The sequence below is a fragment of the Pseudochaenichthys georgianus genome, chromosome 17 (assembly GCF_902827115.2).
Source record: "Pseudochaenichthys georgianus chromosome 17, fPseGeo1.2, whole genome shotgun sequence".
Taxonomy (NCBI): domain Eukaryota; kingdom Metazoa; phylum Chordata; class Actinopteri; order Perciformes; family Channichthyidae; genus Pseudochaenichthys; species Pseudochaenichthys georgianus.
This window is the reverse complement of record NC_047519.1, coordinates 29,795,188-29,821,207: the sequence shown is the minus strand read 5'-3', so window position 1 is coordinate 29,821,207 and position 26,020 is coordinate 29,795,188. Positions and strand designations below refer to the sequence as shown.

At 42.7% G+C, this 26,020-nt stretch overlaps 1 protein-coding gene and 1 non-coding gene across 2 annotated transcripts; both read right to left on the bottom strand.

Annotated features, from left to right (window-relative positions):
• Positions 1–1,725: 1,725 nt before the first annotated feature.
• ccdc24 (coiled-coil domain containing 24) lies at positions 1,726–25,834 on the bottom strand. The gene is made up of 9 exons (XM_034104986.1): positions 25,795–25,834; positions 24,978–25,139; positions 17,683–17,849; positions 14,446–14,562; positions 14,257–14,361; positions 12,914–12,968; positions 3,567–3,624; positions 3,002–3,116; positions 1,726–2,881 (listed from the first exon to the last, which is right to left on the bottom strand). The coding sequence occupies exons 2-9, from the start codon at positions 25,125–25,127 to the stop codon at positions 2,161–2,163; spliced, it is 1,488 nt and encodes a 495-aa protein (XP_033960877.1). The 5' UTR covers positions 25,128–25,139; positions 25,795–25,834; the 3' UTR covers positions 1,726–2,160.
• trnas-uga (transfer RNA serine (anticodon UGA)) lies at positions 11,199–11,280 on the bottom strand. Its single transcript has one exon. It is a non-coding gene; the product is annotated as a tRNA-Ser (tRNA).
• Positions 25,835–26,020: the final 186 nt, after the last annotated feature.

Genomic DNA, 26,020 nt, shown 5'->3' with positions numbered 1-26,020 from the left:
AAATCTATATTCTTTCTTTTTATCTCTTTTAACCAATGCTGTCATTGATGAAACGCTAAGACGAAACACAGTTATTATGTTATTGTTTCTGAAAAAGAAACAAAAACAATTAAAGTCTCTCGAGTTAAAACACTACTTTCCAGTTTCAGAAATCCAAAATTGCTTATTATATTTTGATAGGTTAAATCATATTTTGACAATATGATTAATTTTAAGTTAAATAGGCTACTGTGTTGACCACCTATTTAACCACTGGGTCATAATTCAAACCTGGAACTACAGTTGCGGTTATTGTTCCCACACGGACATGTTATGGGTTACCTATAAATAGGTGTGCCCTCTTGGCTCTGTCTCTTGTCGACCCGACAACATGTCCTTTGCAGCTTGTGATTAAAGTTCCCTTTTGCACCTTCGATGCACCGCCTCTGACTCCATATCTCTCGGCACTACACTGGTGACCCCGACGTGACAACCCCGCCTGCGGCCGGGTTGCCCTCTCTTCCGGGGATACCTCGACGCCTGCCGAGGACTTCATGCCCGCCGCCGTTGTGCGTCTGCCTGCGGCCGGGTTGCCCTCTCTTCCGGGGATACCTCGACGCCTGCCGAGGACTTCATGCCCGCCGCCGTTGTGAGTCTGCCTGCGGCCGGGTTGCCCTCTTTCCTGCTGGGTTCTCCGCAACACCTAGTGCGGCCCCCTTACGACGGCCCGCCCTCGGTGTGGGTGCCCTCGCCCTCGTTAGGGCCCCTGCCCTCTCCTGCGGCCCCCTTTCGTGGCCCGTTCCATGGCCCGGTCCTCACCTGCGGCCCCACCCTCCTCTGCCCTTGTGGTGCTTCCTCCACGGACGTGGGGATATATATTTTTTTTTTGCCATGTTTGAATTCTGGGGGGGCTTGTGTGGTGACCACCTATTTAACCACTGGGTCATAATTCAAACCTGGAACTACAGTTGCAGTTATTGTTCCCACACGGACATGTTATGGGTTACCTATAAATAGGTGTGCCCTCTTGGCTCTGTCTCTTGTCGACCCGGGCTGCGACCCGACAACATGTCCTTTGCAGCTTGTGATTAAAGTTCCCTTTTGCACCTTCGATGCACCGCCTCTGACTCCATATCTCTCGGCACTACACTACAAACAAATATGACCACGCCCACTCAGGAGACAGGAAATGTATGATGTCATTCCATTGGTGGAATTTATTTATGCCACGGTAAAATTATGCTCACCTTAACACAAATCAACTTTTTATTATTGTAGATCTAGGCTGCTGTTCATTATCCTGATCCTAACACATTGAACATATCGTTTCCTTCGTCCTGTCTGTAACTCCGCCCTCATGAGGCAGCAGAGACACCAGCAGCTTCAGAAAGGTACTTCCTCAAGTGTTTTTTATAATGGCATTACAATCCTGCAAATCGTTGAAATGTTTGGCCTGCATATTATCCACATGATTACACTCATTGCGCCAGTACTTTGTGCATTTCATAAACAGAGTTCATTGGATTAAATTAGAGCTTTAAAACAGCAAATGGCTCCATGAACCACAGAGAAAATTAGATTTCGGTCATTATCCAATGTCCATTTTAAACATCTCTCAGTCATTCTAAATGATACTTTGTGATATTTTAGTTTATCATTAAAGCAGAACCTAACCCTATAACACACTACATCTACAAAACACATTTTCTCAATCAATCACTTAAAAAAAAGTTTAAGCACTCATAATTCCTTGTTCATACATAACTTAGAGTTCATGTTTATTTTAAAGGATGCTGACAAAACTGTGAAATATTGAAGAGTGAAACAATTTCAAGTAATCATGCTACCAAATATAATTGAGTCTGATGTCGTAACACTGTGCAGGAATTGCCCAGACTAGACAGTTTTCTAAAAGTTTGCAATATCACAAAACAACCTCCCTTGCATTTTTCCTGAAACAGATGCAAGATTCCTCGACCATCTTTACGTTGAGACACTTTTTGGAGGGACTGGCTGGTCAAACTTGTGGACCCTTTGTGACTGACTTGTGTCGCCCTCAAGTGGTATTTTGGGGGCAGGAAAGAACGGTCTATGTTTCCGTATAGCTGCTGGGTGAACGCTTGTGGCTACAGGGTTTTGCTGTTGTGTGATGTCCTTCCCAAGATGACCATTTGTATTATATCAATTCCATTGTATCTGTTCATTGTGTCCATTTGTGTAGGGGAGCTCAGTTTCAGACTGAAAACTCTCAGAAGATAACTTCTTAATGTCATCCTCCATCTGCACTGACAGTAAACTACCTCCACAGGTACTATTCTGTTGCCCCTTTTTGGTCTTTGGTTTCCCAGTCGTTACACAATGTTCAGTATTGCTGCTGTAACTTCCTGCCTCACATTGACGGAAAGAGGGGACACTATTGAGGTTTCTGGACCTCAAGGCAGGGCTGCTTTTTCTCTCAGTCTGGGGCGACAGATCACTCTTTCTGCTTGGCCTGTGAATATTGGCATTGGATGAATTTCTTGGAAAACTAGGACTAGAAGTTAGGGTCCTGCAATGGGGACTGGCACCATTTTGCTCTGGATAAAGACTGCAGTCTTGTAGGGTTTTTAATACCATCTGGTCCCTGGTAGACCCTGGAAGTGAAGTAGGGAGGTTTGAGATCCTACTGCAGATAGATGTTTGTGATTTCCTAGCTCCAGTGAAGGCGGATGTGATTATATGCTGTCCATGAGTCCTAGTCAGTGAAGAGCTATTCATCACTTTAACTGATGATGAGGTCTTACTGGGACGGGCGCCTGATGGAGGCCTGGGTGTAGTATGACTCAGAGGAGGCGGATGTGGCTTTAGGGCTGTGGTGGGGCTCAAATCTTGCACACCCTCAATAGAAACCCTTGATGGTAGACTAAGGGAGAAGAAGAAGTAAAGTAAATCAAATGTTTGAATTCAAAAGCAACATTGTGTCATTGCTCTCTTCATTAAAATGAGATCCTTTCTCGAGGTTGTAACAGCATAACCTACTAACCTGAACTTGTTTTTCAATTTCTTCAAAGGGAGAGTAGAAGCTGGTTGTGAAGCATAAAGTGAAGAAGGGTACAGCTCCAAGTCCGATTGTATAGCTCCTTTAAGCTCCCTTAACTCTGCACACACAACAACAACAAAAAAAGACTTGACATTTAAAAAAATATACTGAAACACACTGTTCGATAAAAACTTACGTTTCTGAAGATAATTTAATGTTTGGCTAAAGATTCTCTTTATATATGAGGTTTTGTGTTTTTCTTTTTGCAAATTGAAACGCACATTTAAACAATTGTGTGCTGAATGTATAATATTTGGTTTAATACAAAATATAATTGCTGTTTTACCTAGACTGCTTAAAGTAGTTTTACTGTTATTTAAAAAAAAAAGATTTGGATGGTTGGATTGGATTCATAAATTTGCTTCTGAATCATTTTTACCAGCTAATTCAGTTATGTGTTAATGTCTAACTGAACTACAGGTTAAATGGGACGTTACAGATAAGAAAGAGAACTCGTTGAATACACGTCATACCACCAGATGGCAGCATAACACAAGCATGTCCTCACCTGCAAGCGTAGGTTCTGAATTATCAAGCTCAGTGGGACACTTTTGTGTAATATTTCCCTGTAAGAAACATGAGACACAGAACAGAAAGAGACACAGTTTAAGTTTATTCATACATTTTGAGATTACCTAACATAATGCTATTGTATAAACTAGGACACTTTAAGCCTCTGGTGATAGAAGTGGACTTGGAAAAATAGGAGGTCAATGTATTAAACATATTTGAGAAGGCAAGAGCAAACATGGAAATAGCAAAGGAACAAGGAAAAGGCATAAAAATAACAGCGGGAGAAAAAGGAATGTGTTTGACCACTAAACGATTGAGCAGCAGTCTTTCATCATAATTTGGCCTCAAATATCTCCTGAGCAAATGAAAACCAAAGTGTGTGTGTGTGTGTGTGTGTGTGCCCATAAAATCAAAGACCGATTGAAAAGTGTAGTTCATAGGTTTTCTATGAGTGACTGGCAGCCTACTCTCCTCCCTCCAAACACTACAACTCTAATGGAGAGTTGTTATAGCTACTGCATGCTTATACTCTAACTCACACTAAAACAAAAAACATACCCACTGGCCTGGTGACTGACAGTTAAAATATATATTTTGAGTCTGTTTTCTCCTCTGGGATTACAACCCAAACCTCCCAGTGTTGTGTTTCAGAGCTGCAGACAAAGTATGTGGTGTCTCTGACAGTGAAATGACTGAAATCTAAAACATCTTTTAAGCACACACACGTACACACAGTCTGAAAATAGGCTTTGTGGTCCGTGTGGGGTTTGAACCCATTACTACGGGGCTGGCTTGCTTATATTTAAAGAAAGCTGTATTTGTATAGATGACTCTCTAGAACCGAAATCTACATACAAGCACAGAGTGTCCCTCAGCTTATGCAGAACCAGAAACAGGAGAGCAAGGGTCACAGAATCCAGCTGAAACCAGCTACTGATGGCTGCCATCTGTTTCGCTGAACTATGATGGCCAATTGTATCTAGCTGGTCCACCCGCAGAAATCTGCAATATCCTGATGGAAAATCTGCCATAAACTGCTGTCACCGTCTGGTCACACAAGCTGCATCTTTTGACCATGATGGTTCAGATATTCAGTAGAGTATGCAGCTCAGACTGCTGATAGTGGTTTAATTGTGATGGAGTTTAAGTTATATATCTCTCTTTAAAATATCTAAATGAATCTCTCAGTAGGTTAGTGGAGAGATGAATGAGTGAAGGGGCTGCCATACTGTCCACACTCAAAGCAGTGCCATCAGTGTTTGCTCAAGGGTAACTGGACAGTGCCCATGAGGTAAACTGGCACCTGTTTAGCTACAAGTCCACACTTTGATTTGTTTTAATGAACTGGAAAACCATATTTTGGTGTTTGATTTTTAAATCTTTACTTAAAATGTCATTAAACTTGTTTTGTCTTTCTTCAATATTAACCGAAGCACATGCAATGTGGAAGATAATAATGAAAATAAATATAAATCCTTAATTTGTAAGCATTTACAACCTTGAGCAACATAAGGCCAGCTCAGACCATCTCTGCTTACTCCAGAGACAAATTCCTCACACAAAAGCAAACATTACAATATGAGGAACTATGCATGCTGCACAGCTGATGATATTATTCCTCCCACCTGTGCTTTGCAGACAGTAACTGAGAGACTGAAGCATACAGGAAGCCTTGAAGGTCTAGACTGCACTATTATTAAGATCAGCAACAGAAAAGGCCACTTATATACCAATTTTAGTTTCAGTATATTTACATTTAAAGCTGCAGTACGAGTGTAGCTCATCAAATAGTTTCCACATCTTGAGGGTGATGAGAAACTATTTTCTCTGACTGACTTTACATTCCACACACACTAAGACTGTGTGTGAAAGTCACTATGGGACTGTTGCTGGACTAAGTCATGGTATGAGGCTCCCTCCTGCTGAGAGATAATGGGTTATTAAAGTTGTGTTTCGAACACATTTCAGGATTCAATCATACCGTATCAAGCTTCTTGATTTCTAATTTGCCTCTGTTGAATAGTCTTTACATAATTTGACTGCATGGAATGACACCAAATCAATAGTAATCTCAGTTGCTTCAAATGTGATGATGAGAAAATCATGGCAGAAGAAGGACACTCAAAGTATCTTGACTTACACAACTTATTTTCGTTTGCTTATTTTGTGTACAAGTGTACAGCACACCTTTATTGCAAACACTGTAACAAGATATTTTCTGATATTTAACATATGTTCCACATAAAACCTGCAACAGACATAGCTTATTATGAAAGGCCTTGAAACGATAGTTACGGCTGTAACTACGGTTCTATGAGTCCCGGATGACCGCCAGAGGCGGTGCTTTAGCACTGGATATGTCCATCGCGCGCATGCGCGGCTCGAGTACCAATAACAACAAAGTCACCTGTGACCCACGTGACACCGGCTATATCAGCCGGTATTGTCAGAGGATCTGTTCCCCGAATCTTCTCGCGAGCACACAAGAATTCTGAGTGACAGGGAACTCTGGCGGTCATCCGGGACTCATAGAACCGTAGTTACAGCCGTAACTATCGTTCTATTTCGTCCCTACTGACCGCCAGAGGCGGTGCTTTAGCACTGGATGACCTATACCAACAATGTCATGAAGAATCCAAGCCCTTGCTCACCACTGGAAGCAGCGGAGCTCGGCAAAAGGACCACGCCCAAAGAATGGGGAGTGGCGACATTGACCTGATGACAACTGGAGAATGTGCCAGAAGACGCCCACGACGCCGCGGCGCAGATGGTCTCCAGGGGCACCCCTCTCAGGGCAGCCCAATATGTTGAGATGCTCCTTGTAGAGTGGCATCTCAGCCTGGTGGCAGGGGGCGGCCACTGGCCCCGTAAGCCTGTGAGATGGTATCGACAACCCAGTGGGGAAGCCACTGGTTAGAGGGCCTAACCTCCTTTAGTGCCGCCAGGGCAAACTCAAGAGTTGCTCCTCCTGCCGTATACAGGCAGTAGCCTTGATATACGCCCTGTGGGCACCCCCCGGGCACAGCAACTTCGATGTGCCGTACTCCTGAATGTCAAAGCGTGCCAGCTGGGCAGGCTGATTGAAGTGAGTTTGTGGAAGGACCTCGGGCGGGAATGCCACATTTGCCCAAAGGGCAACGCCTGAGAGTCTCACCTCGGGCATGTATTGTTTATGGAGAGGACATGCAACTCCCGACTCACTTCCCTGGGGCTATGGCAAGCAGAAATGCTGCCTTTGTGGGCAGCCACCTAAGCCCCACCTGGGCCAGGGGCTCGAAGGGAGGAGGTGATAGGGCATCCGGCAGCAAGGGCAGGCCTGTGGCACCCCGCCGTGGCGCCGTCGACCCGAACATGTCGGGCAGAATCGCAGCCACATAAATTCAGAGTGGAGTGAGAACATCCACTACATCCATCTAGAAGGGACTGTTGTCTAAGCAACAATGTACATGCTGTCCCCAAGGAACACGCACATTCTTGCCCCCCAGTTGGGGTAGAAAGTGCGTGAGTGCAAGCTGCACGGCCCGAAGCTCTAGCACGTTGACCCGGCGCGCACTCTGCTGGGCAGACCACTGACCCTGAACGGTCCTGCCCTGCCGCACTGCACCCCACCCTGAGAGACATGCACCTATGGTGATGGTCTCCTGGCGGGATGGGATGGCGCCCATGGGCACGCCTACCAGAGATAGGCCCTGCCCCTCCAGCGTGACGGAGAGTGGAGCAATGCTGCGACACCCTGACTTCACTGTGCCTGTGCCACTTGGCGTCCAAGTGAAGGCTGTTCAGCCACATCTGCATGGGGCGCAACGACAGCGGGCCTAAGGGCCCAGCGGCCGAGGCAGCTGCCAGTCTGCCCAAGGGCCGGAGGAACTGAATATAAGGCACCCTCTTGCCCGGCCCACGTGGAAGTAGGCATCCCTCGGTTGGGAACCACTCCACCTGTGCGTATGCAGTAGCCAGCATATAGAATGGCAGCACCTTCAGGAATCTGTTGATTCCTCTGAGGTCCAAGATCGGGCGAAATCCGCCGACTTTCTTGCTCACGAGAAAGTATGCCGAGTAGAACCCCCTGGCTAAGCAGAGGGTCTTACTGGGTTGATTGCGTCCTTGGACAAAAGGACGGACAACTTCACCAGCTACCTGCTTAACGGAACCAGGCAGTTTAGCGTCTACCAGGAGCGGGGGCGAGAACACTGCCTTCACTGGTTAAATTAAGACGAATGCCAGATGCAGCGTAACCGGGAGCGGGTGCGGGAACGCAGCCTTCACCAGCTACCTGCTTAACAGAATAAACAAGGCAGTTTGGCGTCTACCAGGAGCGGGGGCAAGAACTGCCTTCACTGGTTGAGTTAGAGACGAATGCCAGATGCAGTGTAACCGGGAGCGGGTGCGGGAACACAGCCTTCACCAGCTACCTGCTTAACCGAAAAACAAGGCAGTTTGGCGTCTACCAGGAGCGGGGGCGAGAACTGCCTTCACTGGTTGAGTTAGAGACGAATGCCAGATGCAGTGTAACCGGGAGCGGGTGCGGGAACACAGCCTTCACCGGCTACCTGCTTAACGGAGAAACAAGGCAGTTCCGCGTCCACCAGGAGCGGGGGCGAGAACACTGCCTTCACTGGTCGAGTTAGAGACGAATGCCAGATGCAGCGTAACCGGGAGCGGGTGCGGGAACACAGCCTTCACCAGCTACCTGCTTAACAGAAAAAACAAGGCGGTTTGGCATCTACCAGGAGCGGGGGCGAGAACTGCCTTCACTGGTTGAGTTAGAGACGAATGCCAGATGCAGTGTAACCGGGAGCGGGTGCGGGAACACAGCCTTCACCGGCTACCTGCTTAACGGAAAAACGAGGCCGTTTGGCGTCTACCAGGAGTGGGGGCGAGAACTGCCTTCACTGGTTAAGTTAGAGTCGAACGCCAGATGCAGTGTAACCGGGAGCGGGAACACAGCCTTCACCGGCTACCTGCTGAACGGGAAGAGTAGAGCGGTGCTACTACTCGCCGAACAGAAAAAGGGATGTAGCTACATCTGCATTACCGGTAGAGGGAGCGGGAGCGAGAGCACTGCCTTCACCTAGCTGGGTAAAATAAAGAAGCTAACAGTATACGCAAGACGTTAGCCGAGCGGCTGCTGCTAACGATCAAGCGAGATCAAGTCAAATAACACACATGTTTAAGACCAGATAACTAGCTTCTAAAGAATAGAATAGCACAGAGCCGTAGTTACAGCAGTAACCATGGCCAGGGCTCACACGGCATCTAACCGTAGTTACAGTAGTAACTATGGCCAGTACTTACACGGCTTAGCACCGTAGTTACAGTAGTAACTATGGGCAGAACTTACATGGTTTAGAACCGTAGTTACAGTAGTAACTATGGCCATTACACGTCATAGAGCCGTAGTTACGGTATTGCCTATGGCCAGTACGTGCACGGCTTGGAACCGTAGTTACAGTAGTAACTATGGCCAGTACTTACGGCTTAACCCCGTAGTTACAGTATTAACTATGGCCAGTACTTACACAGCTTGGAACCGTAGTTACAGTAGTAATTATGGCCAGTACTTACGGCTTAGAACCTTAGTTACAATAGTAACTGTGGCCGGTGCCTAAAAGTGTCAGCCAACAGCTGCCCACTAGACAATATAATATTGGGAGGATGAAATCCTCCTTAATGGCCATACATGCAGAGCACACGGCACACAGTGAAGATTGTTCTCTGCATATCGTCCTAGTGCTAGGAGTCTAGTACTAGGAGCAGTAAATACCACGATATAGCGCTACTGCAACCATACCATGCGTTTACCGGGAGCAGCAGCGAGAGCACTGCCCTCACCGGCTGAGTTAAATAATGAAGCTTAACCGTACATGCAAGGTGTTAGCCAAGCGGCTGCTGCTAACAATCAAGCAACCAAGTCAGAACATAATGTTAAGACCAGATAATTAGCTTCTAAGAAAGAGAACAGCCCGCATAGAACCGTGTCTGGTTACAGTAGTAACCGCACATGCCGAGCACACAGCACCCGCCGTGAAGATGTTCTCTGCATTTCATCCTAGTGCTAGGAGTCTAGTACTAGGAGCAGTAATACAACGAACTAGCGCTACTGCAATCAAACCCTATGCTACAGGGAGCGGGAGCACTGCCCTGAGTTAATAGTTAAGCTCAACAGCAAGGTGTTAGCCAAGTGGCTGCTGCTAACAATCAAGCGACCAAGTCAGAACACAAATGTTAAGACCAGATAATAGCTTCTAGAAAATAGAAAGTACTTACCTTACTTTCTGCATCTAAACGAAAAACGGGTTTAAAGTATGACACTCTTGGCTTTCCATACTAAATCGAATAAGGGACGCAGCCAAAGCTGGGACTCAAATGCTAATGATAGCTCGGGCACAACGCCACAAGCAGAACTTTCAAAAGAGCATAAGGGCAACTTTATGGGAGAGGAAGCGGGAACACTGTCGTCACCAGAAAGTCTAAGCCACAAACAATAAGACGGTAATCAGGACAACTTGGCTGGGAGCGGGTGTGGAAACACAGCCATCACCAGCAACAAGCTGACACAAACCTGTCTGTCGAGGCTCTGCACAGCCGGCGCAGCTCCTGGAGGACGCGTCTAACGACCCGTAGCTCCGACTGTCAGTCGCGAAGCTTCACGCGGCCAGCTGTTTGCAGAGAAATCCCTCCGATCAAACGTTCAAGCCTGAACGCTGTAGGCTACGAAAACGTAGCCACGGTACCCTCGCGCAGCGAGAAGATGAAAAGGAACAGATCCTCTGACAATACCGGCTGATATAGCCGGTGTCACGTGGGTCACAGGTGACTTTGTTGTTATTGGTACTCGAGCTGCGCATGCGCGCGATGGACATATCCAGTGCTAAAGCACCGCCTCTGGCGGTCAGTAGGGACGAAATAGAACAGATGTTATTTTAGACCATGACAGGGGTTCACATCATATGGCATGGATGATAGCGTTGGGAACAATTCTGAGTTGCGAGGGATTATCAAGACTGTTGTATGAACACATAGTGGGTTGTTTCAGGATTAATAGCTGATATACTAGATTGTTGGTGTCAAAATCATACCTGGCAGCATCTTGTGCCTGCTTCTGAAACTGAATGTCACATGTGTTTTGTATCTGGCTGTCTAATCAGGATTAGCTATTGCATAGGAAATGAACGTCATGTCTGGAATACTTTGAACCAAGGGTCAAACTGCATTGGAACAACCTTGTAAGTAGTTAATTAAAGAAATGTAAGGTATTTTCAAACGCTGTGAACAGGGTTTGAACCTGCGAGAGTGGATTTCCACTCCAACGCCTGAACCACTTGGCCACCACAGCTGCTCTAATGATATTTATTAGAATGATTAAGTTACACTAAAAAAAATCCTTCTTAGAAACAACAGCTTTGTCAATTCAATACATGGTCAGAGATTGTAACTGCATTTCATACTTATATTTCTATATAGAAAACATAGACTTGAAATGTTTGGGAAATGGACACCACGGAGTTTGGCCATTTGACACTAACGTGCAATCTGGAATAGACCTAATCTGTTAACACTTTGAACCAAGGGGTCAATCCTGACCTGCAGCAAATAGTCAACTGAAGAAATGTTAACCATCTTCAAACGCTGTGAGCAGGGTTCGAACCTGCGCGGGGAGACCCCATTGGATTTCAAGTCCAACGCCTTAACCACTCGGCCATCACAGCTGTATTTGCACTCTCTTATTTAATCTGTTTCCTACCAATCCTTTTGTTTGAAACATGGATTTCAACATTTGTAAGCCTAAACTACCCACTATCCAGTAGTATCAAGAGTTCAGTGTGCTGGAAAAGGTCAAAGTTCATGTTTTGTCTCAACCCTGTACAAATAGCGGATTGCCTTTTGAAGCGGGCTGGAATGTCGGTGAATAGTCATTCTAAAGGCTTTTTGATATGGTAACAACTTAAAATCACAAAAGGATATTGCTGGCTACAGGGTAATCCCTTCCAAGGACCACTGAGTCATGACAGCAGAGCGGCAGTGATGCCTTGCACATCATCGACGTCTCCCAGCAGTGCACAATAAGCTCATGCTACAAGAGCACGGCACCACCTGAGCCACAGCTTCCCTTATACTCACCTGCTCACACACCAAACACCAACACTATGCCACAGGAGATAATTCCTTTACAGGGGAAATTACACACTTATGTTTCCTGAAGGATTTTTTTGGAAAAATACATTTTACTGCATTAACCATAAATACTTCATGACGTCAAAGAACAGTTTCGGCCGTGGAAGGTTACTCTAATAATGTCACACAAACACCCAGTTTCATTTGTTTTGTTCAGCAATAGGGAAAATGCCCAATAAGGTTAACAGAGCAACATTTAAATATGTCTTAATTCGACATACACGATAAAACTCTATCGTTACACCATGTTGACTTTTGGCTCTTAACAACCATCTGAAACATATAAACTTCAATAGTTGCAATGTAAGAATTTAAGACAAACACACAAAGCACAGTGAGTCAGACATAACTTCCACATCTGGTCTGCAGAAAAGTCTTAATTCAAGTCTCTAACTAAGTCGGTAGGTAGGTAGGTAGGTAGGTACTGTAGGTACTGTACTGTACTGTATGTAAGAAGCACATTTGAGTGATTGGAGAGAGATCGATCTCACTCAGCACTGCAAATGTTTTTGCCAGACAGATGGAAAATCTAGTTAGACTGAGCCCTCGCAGGTTTCCTGTGTGTGTCTGCGAGTTTGCGTGCAAGTGTGCATGTGTTTTTGTGTGTGGATGGAAACCTTGGCAGGGTTTGGTGCCAGTTTGCAGATCTACCTGAGGGAGTCAAGCAGGAATTTCAACTTTTTCTTGTGGAGGAAAACAAGTGCCCATGGTCGAGAAAGTCAGTGTCTTGTTAGTGGAAATGATTAGCATTGTTTAGAATACATCATAGGATAATTTCAAAGTTATGCACAAGGCAGCTGCACATTTCCTTAACATTTAATAGAGCAGTATTTAATAACTATATACAATTATAAAAAATACATTTTCTAGAGAAGATTTAGGAAAAGGTAAGCCATAAAAATGTTGCCTAAGGAATGGACCCATATACTGTACAATAAAAAGGATGTACAGCACAGCTTCATAATTCAGTATCCTACAGGGTTATTTTATATGAACACTGATTTTGAAATCCTTCCCAACTGCATTAATATAGCAAATATTTATATTTTGGCCTGGTTGTACATGAATAACTTTAGGACTTGGATCAGTATTGCACTGGCAGCTGAAAAGAAAATAAGATTAAAGATTAAATTGGCAGTTGGCTGTTTATCATCGGGCTCTTCTTACCCTGAAATGCTTCACCAGCCTTTTCAACGCCTCACATTCCTCCATTAGGACGGACCTAGTTAGATAGAGATACAGATTGAGTTAGAGATAGAGATAGAAGGCAAAGAGAACAATTGCAAATCTGACGAGTATACACAATATTACATTCCCAATGTTGGAAAGGCCCACAGTGATCAACACTGATAAGCACAATAGCGGCCCCTAATAACACAACTAGACACGGTTAATAGAAAATGTGCACTTGGTGTGTGCTTAGATTTTTAACAACTATACTGAGATACAGTGTCCTATTGTCTTTTCAGCCCCCCCCCCCCACACACTTTCTCCTTCCCTGGTTATATGATCACAGTAGACTTTTTTTGTCTTCTGTCAAATGAAAAATACAGTTTGCCGGCTCTGGGATGGATTTTCTGACAATGGGGCTTTTGTTCTGGTCGAGTCAGGAAATGGGAAATGGGAAAGAGAGAGAGAGAGAGAGAGAGAGAGAGAGAGAGAGAGAGAGAGAGAGAGAGAGAGAGAGAGAGAGAGAGAGAGAGAGAGAGAGAGAGAGAGAGAGAGAGAGAGAGAGGCTCTCTTCCAAGGTGGCTCGAGTGACTGAGTTGCCCTGTGGGCCTCAAAGTGAGGGATGGAGGAAGGAAAGGAGGGATGGAGTATAAAGGAGGGATGGAGTGTAAAGGAGGGAGGGCATCAACAGAAGCCATCGAGGAGAGCTGAGGGGAAATTAAGGGGGTAAAGAGGACAAAAGGAACACTTCGAGGAACTCACTGACTGAAAGAGCACATCTGAATTATATCATTATTTAAATTGCCAAGCGTCACAGCTAGTTAGTATTATAACACATGTTTTTTGGTGTTTTACCAGTAGTAGTTTACAAGTTTCAAGGGGGTTATAGATTGATTAAACTTAATAATTGTATTCCCAATGTTTTTCTTTAAATACAAAAACTAAATTGACCAATATAGGAAAAATCTCTATTCAATAAACCTGCACATGTCATAAGGAGTCCTAAGTAGCCATTATTTTAATTGAAAGCGTAAGGGCAAGTAGGAATAGAAATATAATATCAGATATGTCAATAAGGGTGTATACCTTGCTCAACCAGTAACAGAAAATGCAGCACAGACCTGCCAAACTAGGTTGGAGGAAATTCAGAAACAGTGTCTCCATTACATTTGATTCTGAAATGTTCTGAATAATATGTATCTTAGTTACAATAAATTATTCATACATTGTTATATCAGATCTTTTAAAAAGCTCCAGATACCAATACCAGTAACGTCCTGGAAACTCAGTACTCCTCGGGCCGTAGTCAAAAGCCAGAAAGTTTGGCAAACACAACTTGCCTGAGTCGGTCGACCACCTGATCGATGTCAGTTACATTCAGCTTGTCTCTCATTGCCTCGACCTCATCTTCAGGGTCGGACTGGACTGGGCAGCGGGAGCTCCGTCTGAAGGAGAAGGAAGTATAAAAAGTAAGAAAAACTAAACTCAGTAAATTATTCAAGTTCTGTTGTATGTTCTTTCTTACTTGCCTGGCTTTATAATCAGCTTCTCCAGGGTTGCTATGGTTTCTGTAACGGCTGTCTCGGTGACTCAGGGCGTAGTCCACTGTCTGAGGTTTGTACCGAGACAGGAGCTCCTCACCGTTCCTGTAGCAACAGCACCCAAAAGAAAATACTTTACATTAGTTAGTTTACTGTATCTGCAGCAAGTGAATGCAAACCTATAGACTCAGTGAATGTGTAAATATCAGAACATATGAAATAAAAACCTTCCTATCTTTAGTTTGGAGTTTGTAATGTCTTACAGCTGTTATCTTTATTTATATTAAATACATTTTTTGTATTCTTGTTTTAAAATGTACTCTTTCATCCGTGTCATTTTATATTAATTGTATATCTGTCTCACTGTTTTTTGCTGATTGTAGTGTACTGAAAATAAATTTAAAAAGACATTTAATCGCACTTACCCTTATAAAAACTCCCAAACAAATAAACGTTGATCGATTCATCGAATGATTGAATTACAAATGTTCATATTGCTGCTTCATGCAGGCAGGTCTGTTGGTGTTTTCAGTTACAAAATGGCTGTCTTTGCATTTACTAGAACTTTATTATTAGAGCTGGGCTCATTGACTACATCTAATGATTATCTTGAAGTAAAACAAATCCCAGGGATGAAAAGATAACCAGCAGCAGGAATATATTTTCTGAATGACCACTGGCAGAGAAAGACACAAGCAGATGGTGTCGGCAGCAGCAGGCGGGGCGACAGCATGGTCAGCGCTGCTTCATTTTAAAGTCTCTATATGAGGGAAAATGCTTCTTTTTTTTTTAGCCACGCAGACAATGACATTTAGGCATGGGTGTGGGTGGATAGCTGAGGCATCGGGACCACACAGAAGAAAGCCAATAAGATAAATCAGTTGACTTTTACAAGGTACACTCCCATTTTCACAAGTGGTTCAAATCATGAGAGCTATTTTTACACCCTCCACCTGTTGATGTGGCTTTGAGAAATTAGTGAGCGGGGCCTTCGCTACACATGTAGAGAAGTGTTCTTGGTAAATTACATCAAGACCATGCACACATGCAAAAAAAAATTGGCGGCCGCCCTATCTAGATGCTTTGGCAATATTCTCCTCAGTTTTCATGGTAACAAAGCGTATTGAATCAAACCCAATTGACGAACAGAGGGCTGTAGAGCATTTTGAAAAGGAAGTGTTATATCGAAGAAATGTGTTGCTCCTAAGTAATTTGACTGATATACACTCAGGACTTAGTCTAATTCAATCTTCAAAGGCATGAAACACACACCGTGCAGCATATTGCATCAAGGTCAACAAGCATACCAACGCTAACCTCATAAAGATAAAGCAATTTGTGCTGGTACACTGAGTGGCACAAATACCTTTTTCATAGTGCTTCTTATAACAATGGGCTATATTTCTCCCTCTGAAACTCTCTCACTGAATCTCATTGTGATTCTTTTACATCCCGGCCAGGCGGCCACAGCACTTTAGAAGAGTGACTTGTGGGATCTTGTAAGGTCTCTTGCTCAGTGACACTTTAATACAAAAACAGTGCTGTTGTGGGCATCAGATCTGTGGCCTTAGAGATATTGTCAGCTTATACTTTAACAACACGACGGTAGAATATATTAAATCACATTAAATAGGATGTCAACAAATTGACAGGCCGTAAATGCTTTGTCACAAAACGGAAAACAATCCATCTTATCTTGTGCTTTTCCCTAAAAGGCCTACGCAAGACCTGAGGTGACACAGGGCAACATTCCTGGCAGCATCGAGCCGGTTGCTACGCTAAATACTAGCTCATATATACTCGGACTTCCGCACTAAAACACATTGAATACTTAAGTGAGGCCTTTTTCTAAGGTTATCTAAAGATGAAGGGCAATTTCACTAAACGGATCTACCCTGCCACTAGAACCACATTCCTCAGAGTATTTATTACATGTTTTTTATCGCTTCACATTTATCACTGCCCTGAGCTTTAAGATTAACTGTAGAAATTAAACCATCAGCAATTAGAAAGTTTTATCGCAGCCTCTTGACTGTGCTTAATAAGAAACAGACACAAGCTTAATTGTGTTCTCCCTGTGTGCTCTTCACTGACAAACCACTAAATAAAGGGCAGTTTTACAGATTCTTTAACATACCTTACAATTTAGGTTTCATTTAGCTTTCCATTGAAGGTAAACACATTTATTTAATCCAATAAAGACAGGAGGAACTGTGTCTTTAAAATCTAGTGTTTGTTGGCATTTGGTGTGGAATGCATGGAAGTCTGCCTCATTGTTCCTCAATTCCTAAACCAGTTTGCAACATCCCAAAGCTGAAAACCTTTGTTGCTCTGCTTTCCATCCCATTTTTAAGTGACATGGGAACACAATATAGCTTTTTATGGCACCCTTTGTTGGGGGGGAATGACGTAGAGAGTGTGAGAGCTGTGTCTTAACCTACTTATCCTTACTGTGTTGTGGCTTGGGAAAAAGCCACACTTAGAAATGAGGTCAAAGCGAGAAATGGCATTCATTGAATATGAGGGAAATACATCATTCAAACGTCTAATCTAATGGCTGATCATGCACCTGGAAGTAAACTAATTTATGAAGCCTGTAGCTGTTAAACATTTACAAATCAAGAAGTGAAAAGTATATTTCTAAGACTTGTTTCAAAATGTTATATTTCGTGCATTTAGTTTAACTAATGACTGAGAGGTGACTGCCATATAAAGCTAAATAAAGCTTTTTAAGAACAAATATGTAGTGGGGTGAACTAATCTAGCACTTTTATAAAACCACATTCCTGCTCAACAATGGTTAATGTCGAGATTCCTCTTGTTTCCAAAATGTATTTTTTACCATTTGAATTGATTTATCCCCACTTTGTCCAAAAACAAAAGCAGCACACAAAGAAATTCATCATACTGTAGGTTGGGCATCTTTGGTAAAGACGTGTTATAAAATATGAATAATGATCTTAAATTGTTTTCTTTATATTTCTTAAATGAATAAAGATTTATTTATTTCATTTTTTTTATTATTTGTCTTCAAATGTCTTTTTTCTTCTGATTTATATAAAAATCCTATTACTATCTCAAACATAGTTAAACTGTTTCTTTATGACCCCCCCCTGTGTTGTACAAGTAGGCACACAATAAAGCCCAATCTGTGCAAAGGACAATTAAACAAACCTTTCAACAACTCACTAATACTGCATGTAGTGTGTGTGATGTTACACCTACCCTCCCTCTCTGCTGGCTCTCTCTCTCAGAGTGTGTAGTAACATCTTGACCTCGGCTCTCACCAGCTCTTTGACTGCAGGGGGGTCGGCTAAAGGGAGCGGGGTCCCGTTCCTGCTGCCGTTTATTCCTCGTCGCTTCCCTTGCCACATCTTGTACTGCATCTCCGCCTGAAAATATTAGAGAAGTGGTTGTATATCAAATCATTTAAAAAAGAACACATTGAAACACCAACACACTTTTGTATCAGTCCATGTGACACATACATATTTTTTTATTTGATTAAGTGAACCACTTTTTAAAAGTTGAGTGGACAGTCCACATAAAATAAGCAATAATCTAATTAAATTAAAGCATTTATCCATCATTTAGTGAGGATTATGTTATGATTTTAATTGAGACTCACTTAGAAAACATCTGAAAATAATCTGTGGAAAAAGGAATTATGCTGTGAGTGTGTAGGTACAGGATTCCTCTCACTCACTGTCAAATGAACACGACTTTGTTTGTATTTACAGGATTTAGAGTCATTGTTGACCAAGTTATCTCCAAAGATATCCTGGCCTGATATGGAATAAAAAAGAAATTAAGCTGAATATATTCCTTTTTTATTTTGGATCATCAAAAATCTAACTATTGAAATGCTCAAATAATAAAAATATTTGAGGTAGAAATATCCATTAAACGAAAAAGGTTACCACTAACTAGTGAACATACTGACACAATGCTATAATGTAACTCCCTTTTTCATTACACATTGTCTTTGTTGAACAGGATACAATAAACAGAAAGACTAAACTGTCTTTTAACCAATATATGTTTTCTGAAAAGAGTAACATCGGAATAACAAGTCCTTCTTATATGGCATACACAACTGTTTCGTTTAAAATAATAATATACATAAATCCCTAATATGTCTGTAATTGTAGGAACACTTCAGTAGCACAGACTGAGCTTGATGAACTCTAGGTTGCCATGTCTTTAGACAAACAGCCCTGTTGGCTGCGGGAACAGGCGGCTTCTTAGTCTGTGTCATTCTGCTATAGTAGGATTATCACAGCAGGTCAAGGAAATGTGATTTCTTTTTTTTTTAATGCCTGACTATCCAGTTGAAGTAGGTTTACTTTTATACCCAGACAGTACCTCATTTGTGCCTTTTCACATAACCACACACTGACAAATTTCACCATAATCCAAGAGAAACATTTGTAAAATAAGAAAAGACGTTAAAAAGGTGTGCGAATGATTGTGTGCATGTGTCTCAGCGAAGTCTGGATACCATTAGCACCTCCCCACCTGTTCCCCACTTCACTTCAAAGGAATACACTAGAGGATACTGAACACGCGGCTTCTGGTCTTTCCACGTGTGCTGATGTGTGTGCGGCCACTCACATACCAGCATTCGCACACTGTGAATACGCACGCACGCACGCGCGCACGCACGCACGCACGCGCGCGCACGCACGCACGCACGCACACACGCACACACGCACACACACACACACACACACACACACACACACACACACACACACACACACACACACACACACACACACACACACACACACACACACACACACACACACACACACACACACACACACACCAGTTTTCCCTAACACTGGCTTCCTGTGTCTGTCTTCAGGTGTTTATGTTTCATGGCTCACCAGCTAACAAGTTGTTCCTGGATCTTATTTATTTCTCCCTGAGCTGTGATCTCACCCAGGAGCTATTTTCAGTGAGCGCTGTTGAAACGTATTAGTTTAAAAAGAACTTCTAAAAGCTGAACTATTTAATATATTTAACTTAAAGGGCTAATTTGCATTCCGAGCAGAGAGACAGTAGAGTGGAAGTCTGGAGGGAGGTACTGAGAGATTGGCCTTGTACAGAGGCTTGAAAAGAGAGGCTAATGTTTCCTCTGATCTAACCGCCGGAGACAATGGAGGCCTTGATGAAGGCCGGAATGGCAATGTTGAGGAATGGAGGAGTCGTGCGCAGATAAACTATTACTTTTCACAGTGGTTCACTGAGGTATGGAATTCATTACATGGCTGACAGACAAAAAAGGAAAGAAAAAGAAAAGGAAGTGATCCACTCTGCAGTAAATGTAATAACTTAAGGAGTAGAATAAGGTGCTTATTTTTTGTTTTCTAGAAATTTCTTAAAGCTTTCAGCCTAAGTCTTTATTTCCATCTGAGAGTTTAGCTGCTAACTAGTAACCACTGCATTCACTGAACTGTAGGTGAAAAAAACCTCAGAGCAATACTGAAAGTCACACACATGGTATACATATGCACACACTTACACTATATTTACTACACACACACATACACATCAGAGTCCAAGAAAATGTATTGCTAACGGTCTTATCAACAGTTGCGGATTAGCCTCTTTAACCCGGTTATAGCAAACCCCTGACTCACTAAGCTTACTGGGTTGTGTGTGTGTGTGTGTGTGTGTGTGTGTGTGTGTGTGTGTGTGTGTGTGTGTGTGTGTGTGTGTGTGTGTGTGTGTGTGTGTGTGTGTGTGTGTGTGTGTGTGTGCATGTGTGTGTGTGCGTGCGTGTGTGCTGAATTTCTCCACAACATTCTGGTTTCACTTCAAGTTTATTGCTTCTTTGATAAGTGCTTTAAATCAAATTGTTTTAATGTAGGTAAACATTTAATTTGAGAATGTAATTGTGAATTGAATATGAGAGTGTGTGCATGCCTGTGTGTGTGGGTAAGAGGAAGGGATTGTTTTATGCTTACATGTAACATTTAAAAATATTAAGTGTCACGAAAATAATATGTGGTCAGCGAGACAGACTTTGTCAACATGTTTTTCTGCAAACAGCCCCTGGCCTGTGGGCCCGCTGCAGGCTGATAACATCTACAGATGGAGAGATTTCACCAAAGAACACAGTAAAGACGGAACAACAGAAGTGGGCACCGGTGGGAGAGTAGATTTTGCAAAGAAGACGGAAAGAGAAGGGGAGAGAGGCTCTGTTGTATCTTAATCAAATCAAAACAAAACAGAGAAATTGAAAACCCACAGAAAGTGCTGATTAAAGAAACTCATTGTGAAATCTACAGCTACACACTTGGTCTTAAGTGCAACATGGCATGACGTCGCTTATGTAACTCAGAAGGAAAGGAATGTTTCTGCAGTAGACTAGGCCGCATTTCCCCATATTTAAATGAATGGTAAACCACTGAGCCCTTTTTAATGCACTGTAACATTTGAGTTCATTTAGAGCTAAAATGATGAATGTTGATAAGTTCATCAGCAGGGAACAATTTTTTTTTTATTGGAAGCAATTACACCAACAAAACAACAGAGCAGTGTCACAGATAACTTCATCCATTTTCCCCCGTCGTTTTATCCCTCCCACAATCCCACCCAAAGGAGAACACTTCTCAGTACACAAAATGAAAACAGTACAAAATACATATAACAAATACATAAGTATGGAAAGAGAAAAAAGAAAAAAAGGGGGGGGGGGGGTGGCTCAGTCGTCACAGTCAGGCAGGGATGCCAGAGATTCAATATGATTTAAGAAAGGTCTCCACGTTTTTTCAAAAGAACTTAAGGAACAGTTGAGGGAAAACCTAAGCTTTTCGAGTTTAATGGACAGTAACATTTCTTTCACCCACCTGCTATGAGATGGAGGTTGAGCGTGTTTCCAATTGAGGAGTATAAGTCGCCTGGCTAACAGGGTGGTAAAGGCTAGAACGATCTGTATAACTTTAGAGGTAACAGGCTGCAGGGGGGCACCAAACAAGACCAAGAGAGGATCTGAAAGGATAGTAGTATTATATGCTGTGCTAAGAGTTTTGAAGACATCGGACCAGAATGTGGTGAGCCTAGGGCAGAGACAGAACATATGGGAATGATTGGCTGGGGATTGTTTGCACCTATTACAAGAGTCAGTTACATTGGGGTAAATCCGAGAAAGCCTCAAGTTAGTGTAGTGAACTTTGTGCACCACTTTACACTGTAGGAGGCCGTGCCTTGCACAGATCGAAGAGGAGTGAACCAACCGTAAAACTTGTTGCCAATAATCATCGGGCAGTGTGATTCCAAGCTCCTGCTCCCAAGAATCCCTGGGGCCGGTCGCTGGGCTGTCAATAGCAGAACTGATAAGGCTGTAAATGCTAGAAATTAGCCGCTTTTGTTCGGGATCAAGCACCACTAACAAGTCAACCAGGGTTTCTGGGGGACGACTCGGGAATTTGGGGTTCTGATTCTGGACAAAATGCCTCGTCTGAAAAAAACGAAATAGGTGGGTTCTAGGCAGGTCGAATTTCTTCGAGAGCTCCGGGAAGGACATAAAAGTCCCCTGGTTGTAGAGGTCCCTAAATTTGGTTAACCCTTTGTCAAACCAAGTCCGAAAGGCCATATCGGTGCAAGAGGGCAGGAATAGGTGATTATTTACAATGGGGGAGAGATCTGAGGCCCTATGGAGGCCTAGGCTCTTCCTAAATTGAATCCAAATTCTAATGGTGTTAGTTACCACTGGATTTGAGGTGAAGTTGGAGATAGACAGAGGGAGTTGGGAGAAAACCAGGGAGTGAAGAGAGAGCTTAGATGATGCAAGTTCCATATCCACCCACGTAGGGCGTAAGCCGTCTGCAGCATTGTTAAACCAGTATAAAAGTTTATGAATATTACAGGACCAGTAATAGTATAGGAGATTGGGCAATGCCAAGCCTCCAAGAGCCCTTGGGAGCTGTAGCACTGATCTTCTGATGCGTGGATTGTTTTTGCCCCAGAGGAAAGAGCTTATTAGTTGATCGAGTAATTTGAAAAAAGACTTCTTAATAAGGATGGGGATATGTGAGAAAAGATATAGAAACTTGGGTAAAACAACCATTTTAACCAAATTAACACGACCCACTGGGGATAATGGGAGTGCAGACCATCTGACAAAGTCCAGTTTACACCTCTCAAGGAGAGGAGAGAAATTTTTGGAGAAAAGGCGAACAATTGAGTCAGTAATATGCACCCCCAAATATTTAAACCCGTCTGTAGAATATTTGAAAGGGAAAAAAGCTGGGGGTATACTTTTAGCTGTAGAATTGATGGGGAAAACTTCGCTCTTGTGGAGGTTAAGTTTATAGCCTGAATAGGACCCAAATTTGTCGAGGATGTCTAGAACCACGGGAAGAGAGGCAGCTGGATTAGACATGTATAAATGGAGGTCGTCTGCGTATAACGATAATTTATTAACTTTCCCAGCTCTGGTGATACCCTCAAATCCACCCTCCTGACGCAGCCAGATTGCTAAAGGCTCGATAGCTATGGCAAATAAGAGGGGGGAGAGAGGGCAGCCCTGTCTGGTACCTCGATAAAGGGGAAATGGGGCAGACTGGAGACCGTTTGTGTGGACTGAGGCGACTGGGCAGGCATAAAGCAATTTGACCCAAGATATAAATTCTGAATTGAAACCAAATTTCTGCAACACAAAAAAAAGGAAGCTCCATTCCACCCTGTCGAAAGCCTTCTCCGCATCTAGTGAAATAATCAATTCCGGACTGCATGAACTAGATAAGCCAATGATATTCAAGAGCCTCCTTGTGTTATGAAACGAGTGTCTTCCAAGCATGAAACCTGTTTGGTCGGTAGATATTATACTTGGTAGGACCCGTTGTAGGCGTTGGGCTAGGATCTTTGACATGATCTTTAGGTCAACATTTAAGAGGGAGATGGGCCTATAGCTACCACACATAAGAGGGTCTTTATCACTCTTAAGCAGAAGAGAAATGGAGGCCTCCGACAGGGTGGGAGGCAGGCGGCCCTCAGCAAAAGACTCATTATACATTCTCTGGAGGGCTGGTGCAATTATGCCAGGGAGTAACTTAAAAAATTCAACAGAAAACCCGTCAGGGCCTGGAGTTTTACCGTTCTGAAGTGACATAATTGCCTCCTGTACTTCCTTGATAGAGATTGGACTTCCCAGCTCCTTACACAAATCCTCATTTATTTTGGGGAAAACTGTCCTATCTAGAGGATTATCTCCATCCCAAACATCCAGAGGACATTGGGAGGAATAGAGGTTAGTGTAGAAAGAACAAAATATCTTATTGATCTCTGTCGGGTCCGAGGAAACTTCACCTAAAGTAGATTTGATCTTGGGGATCAATCTGGATAGTGTAGCTGCACGCGCCTGGTGTGCAAATAGTCTTCCCGCTTTGTCCCCAGTCTCAAAGAAACGTTGTCTAGCGAGGAATAACTGCTTCTGAGTCTTACATGTGGACATTAAATCAAATTTGGACTGAAGTTGAAGGCGTTCCTTATAAAGAGCAGGGGTAGGAGCTGAAGCATACAACTGATCAATTCTAAATACCTCCTTAGTGAGCGCCTCCGACTCTCGCCTTTCTGCCTTCCTTAGGTTTGAGACATAGGAGATGATTTGGCCACGCATAAACGCCTTGCCTGAGAAGGCCAATCTCTGAGGAACAAAGGTGGGTTTCTTGTAAAAAGAAAATATCACCCCTAAGTTGCTTTAAATGAGTCATTACCTTATTACGTTTGATGGGCTGATTGGCACCCTTCAAGTTCCAAGAGATAAAGCGAAGCAGGGAACAATTTTAATTTTTTTTAAACTTTTGTCTCTGCCTTTCACTGCTTTGTCATCATAAGGTTGATTGAATACCTTCAGGTTATGGATTGGAAGTTGGAATAAAAAACAATACATTGAATGATGTGAGTTTCAGCTCTTGGAACTTATGATAGGCAATTTTATTTAATTAAATATTTGTGACCACACTTAAGGAGTCACCATGCTTTTCTTTAGAATTGAATAGCCGTGACCTTGATTTGACGAGCAGTGGATGTTTCCAATAGCCCTGCAAGTCTTTCTTTAGTGAGGTCATTTTGAGTACTTTCCATGCAAGAGGGTTGGGGCAGAGAGTTTTGCTCGCTTAAAGAAAATATTGATGTCTGCCTATTTCACATTTGGACTACATTTCAGCATAGGGCCAGTTAACCCACAATTCACTTTTATTAGGAAGTCTAGGAATGAAGGCGTGTATAAAGACCAACTAAACTACATACATAACACAACCCAGCAGATCATAAATTGTTGCTAAGGATTGCTGAGCAGAGCAGATTGTCCGGAAATGGAACTAAAACTGATTGTAAATGGTCTGGTGGTATTCTTGTGAGACCCTATAACATTCAGTGTTTCAATTTTTGGAACCAAGAAAACATGAATGATGAAACAAGCTGTACCTGCTGCTGAAGAGAAATGTTCCAACTTAAAAACATGTGAATTGTAAAGCTAATAAAAACAGTGCAGGGATGAAACTCACCTCAGTGTGCACCTCCATGTACATGTCAACTACAGAGTAGCCCAGTGCTGTGTGGATCTTACGCAGCTCTGACTCAGGAACATGCTCAGTGATCAGGCTCCACAGGGACTGGCCGGGGCACCAGAGCTGGTTTCCATCAGGAGACTGCATGGGAATGGTAATCTAGGAATAAAGAAACAAAAAATAAACTGAAATGAAATATAATGTAGCTAGAGGAAACCAATGTCAACACTGGTAGTGTTATTATTACAATTGTATGCAAACTGTAATAATTTTTGCCCGACTACATTACATTGATATTAATAGTAACTTTGCTGATTCTTTAAGATTTAACTGATTTAACATTTGCTATTAATCTTGTAAAATATCATTGCTATGTGTATAGTTTTACATTGAGCTCTACTTGTAATGGAGAATTTTCTGTAATACTAACTATATTTAAGTTAAATATTGTGGTGATTGACATTGGCACTACAATATCTAAATATTTCTCTCACAACTTCTGCACACAAAAAAGGTTTAAAGGGCATGAAGCTGCACTGCATGGATAAAAAGATACAAATGTCCATGTTACGTTCTCTAGTTTTGTCCACAACAACTGTATGTTGTTAGCACAACTTTAGCATTGTTAGCTAATTGACAAACAGGTGAACCCGTCTTCTCAGGAAGGCTAGCATGTTCATTTTCCAAAACACGAGGTGTACAAAGTGTATTTCTAACACCAACAAACACATGATAAACTGCTTGTGTATAACTCGTTTTAGACATTTCAGAATATGCGTTTGTAATGTTGCTTAAAAGGAAAAAACATGCTCACCCAATCTTGAACCTAGCAAGGCTGTGGTATCCAGGGTAAACATTCCAGTTGCCATGGGAAGTTATCGCGAGATCTGCCCTAACTGTCAACAGTTGGTTTACTTTTATTAAGAGAACACTCAACAATGTTTCCCCCTATATTTCCCACCGTTTGTTGTTGTTTCTTGTTTATTTTGCTTTTCAAAATGACAGTGTCATGAATTATCTATAATTTATATTATTATATG

Bases quoted from the DNA above. Each gene is read 5' to 3' on its own strand.
- ccdc24 (XM_034104986.1), bottom strand. From the start codon at position 25,127: ATGCAGTCTCCTGATGGAAACCAGCTCTGGTGCCCCGGCCAGTCCCTG. The intron at 14,563-17,682 runs GTAGGTGTAACA...CTGTTGCTACAG, and splicing joins AGAGCCAGCAGAGAGGGAGG to GAACGGTGAGGAGCTCCTGT. The intron at 14,362-14,445 runs GCAAGTAAGAAA...CTTCTCCTTCAG, and splicing joins GAAGCTGATTATAAAGCCAG to ACGGAGCTCCCGCTGCCCAG.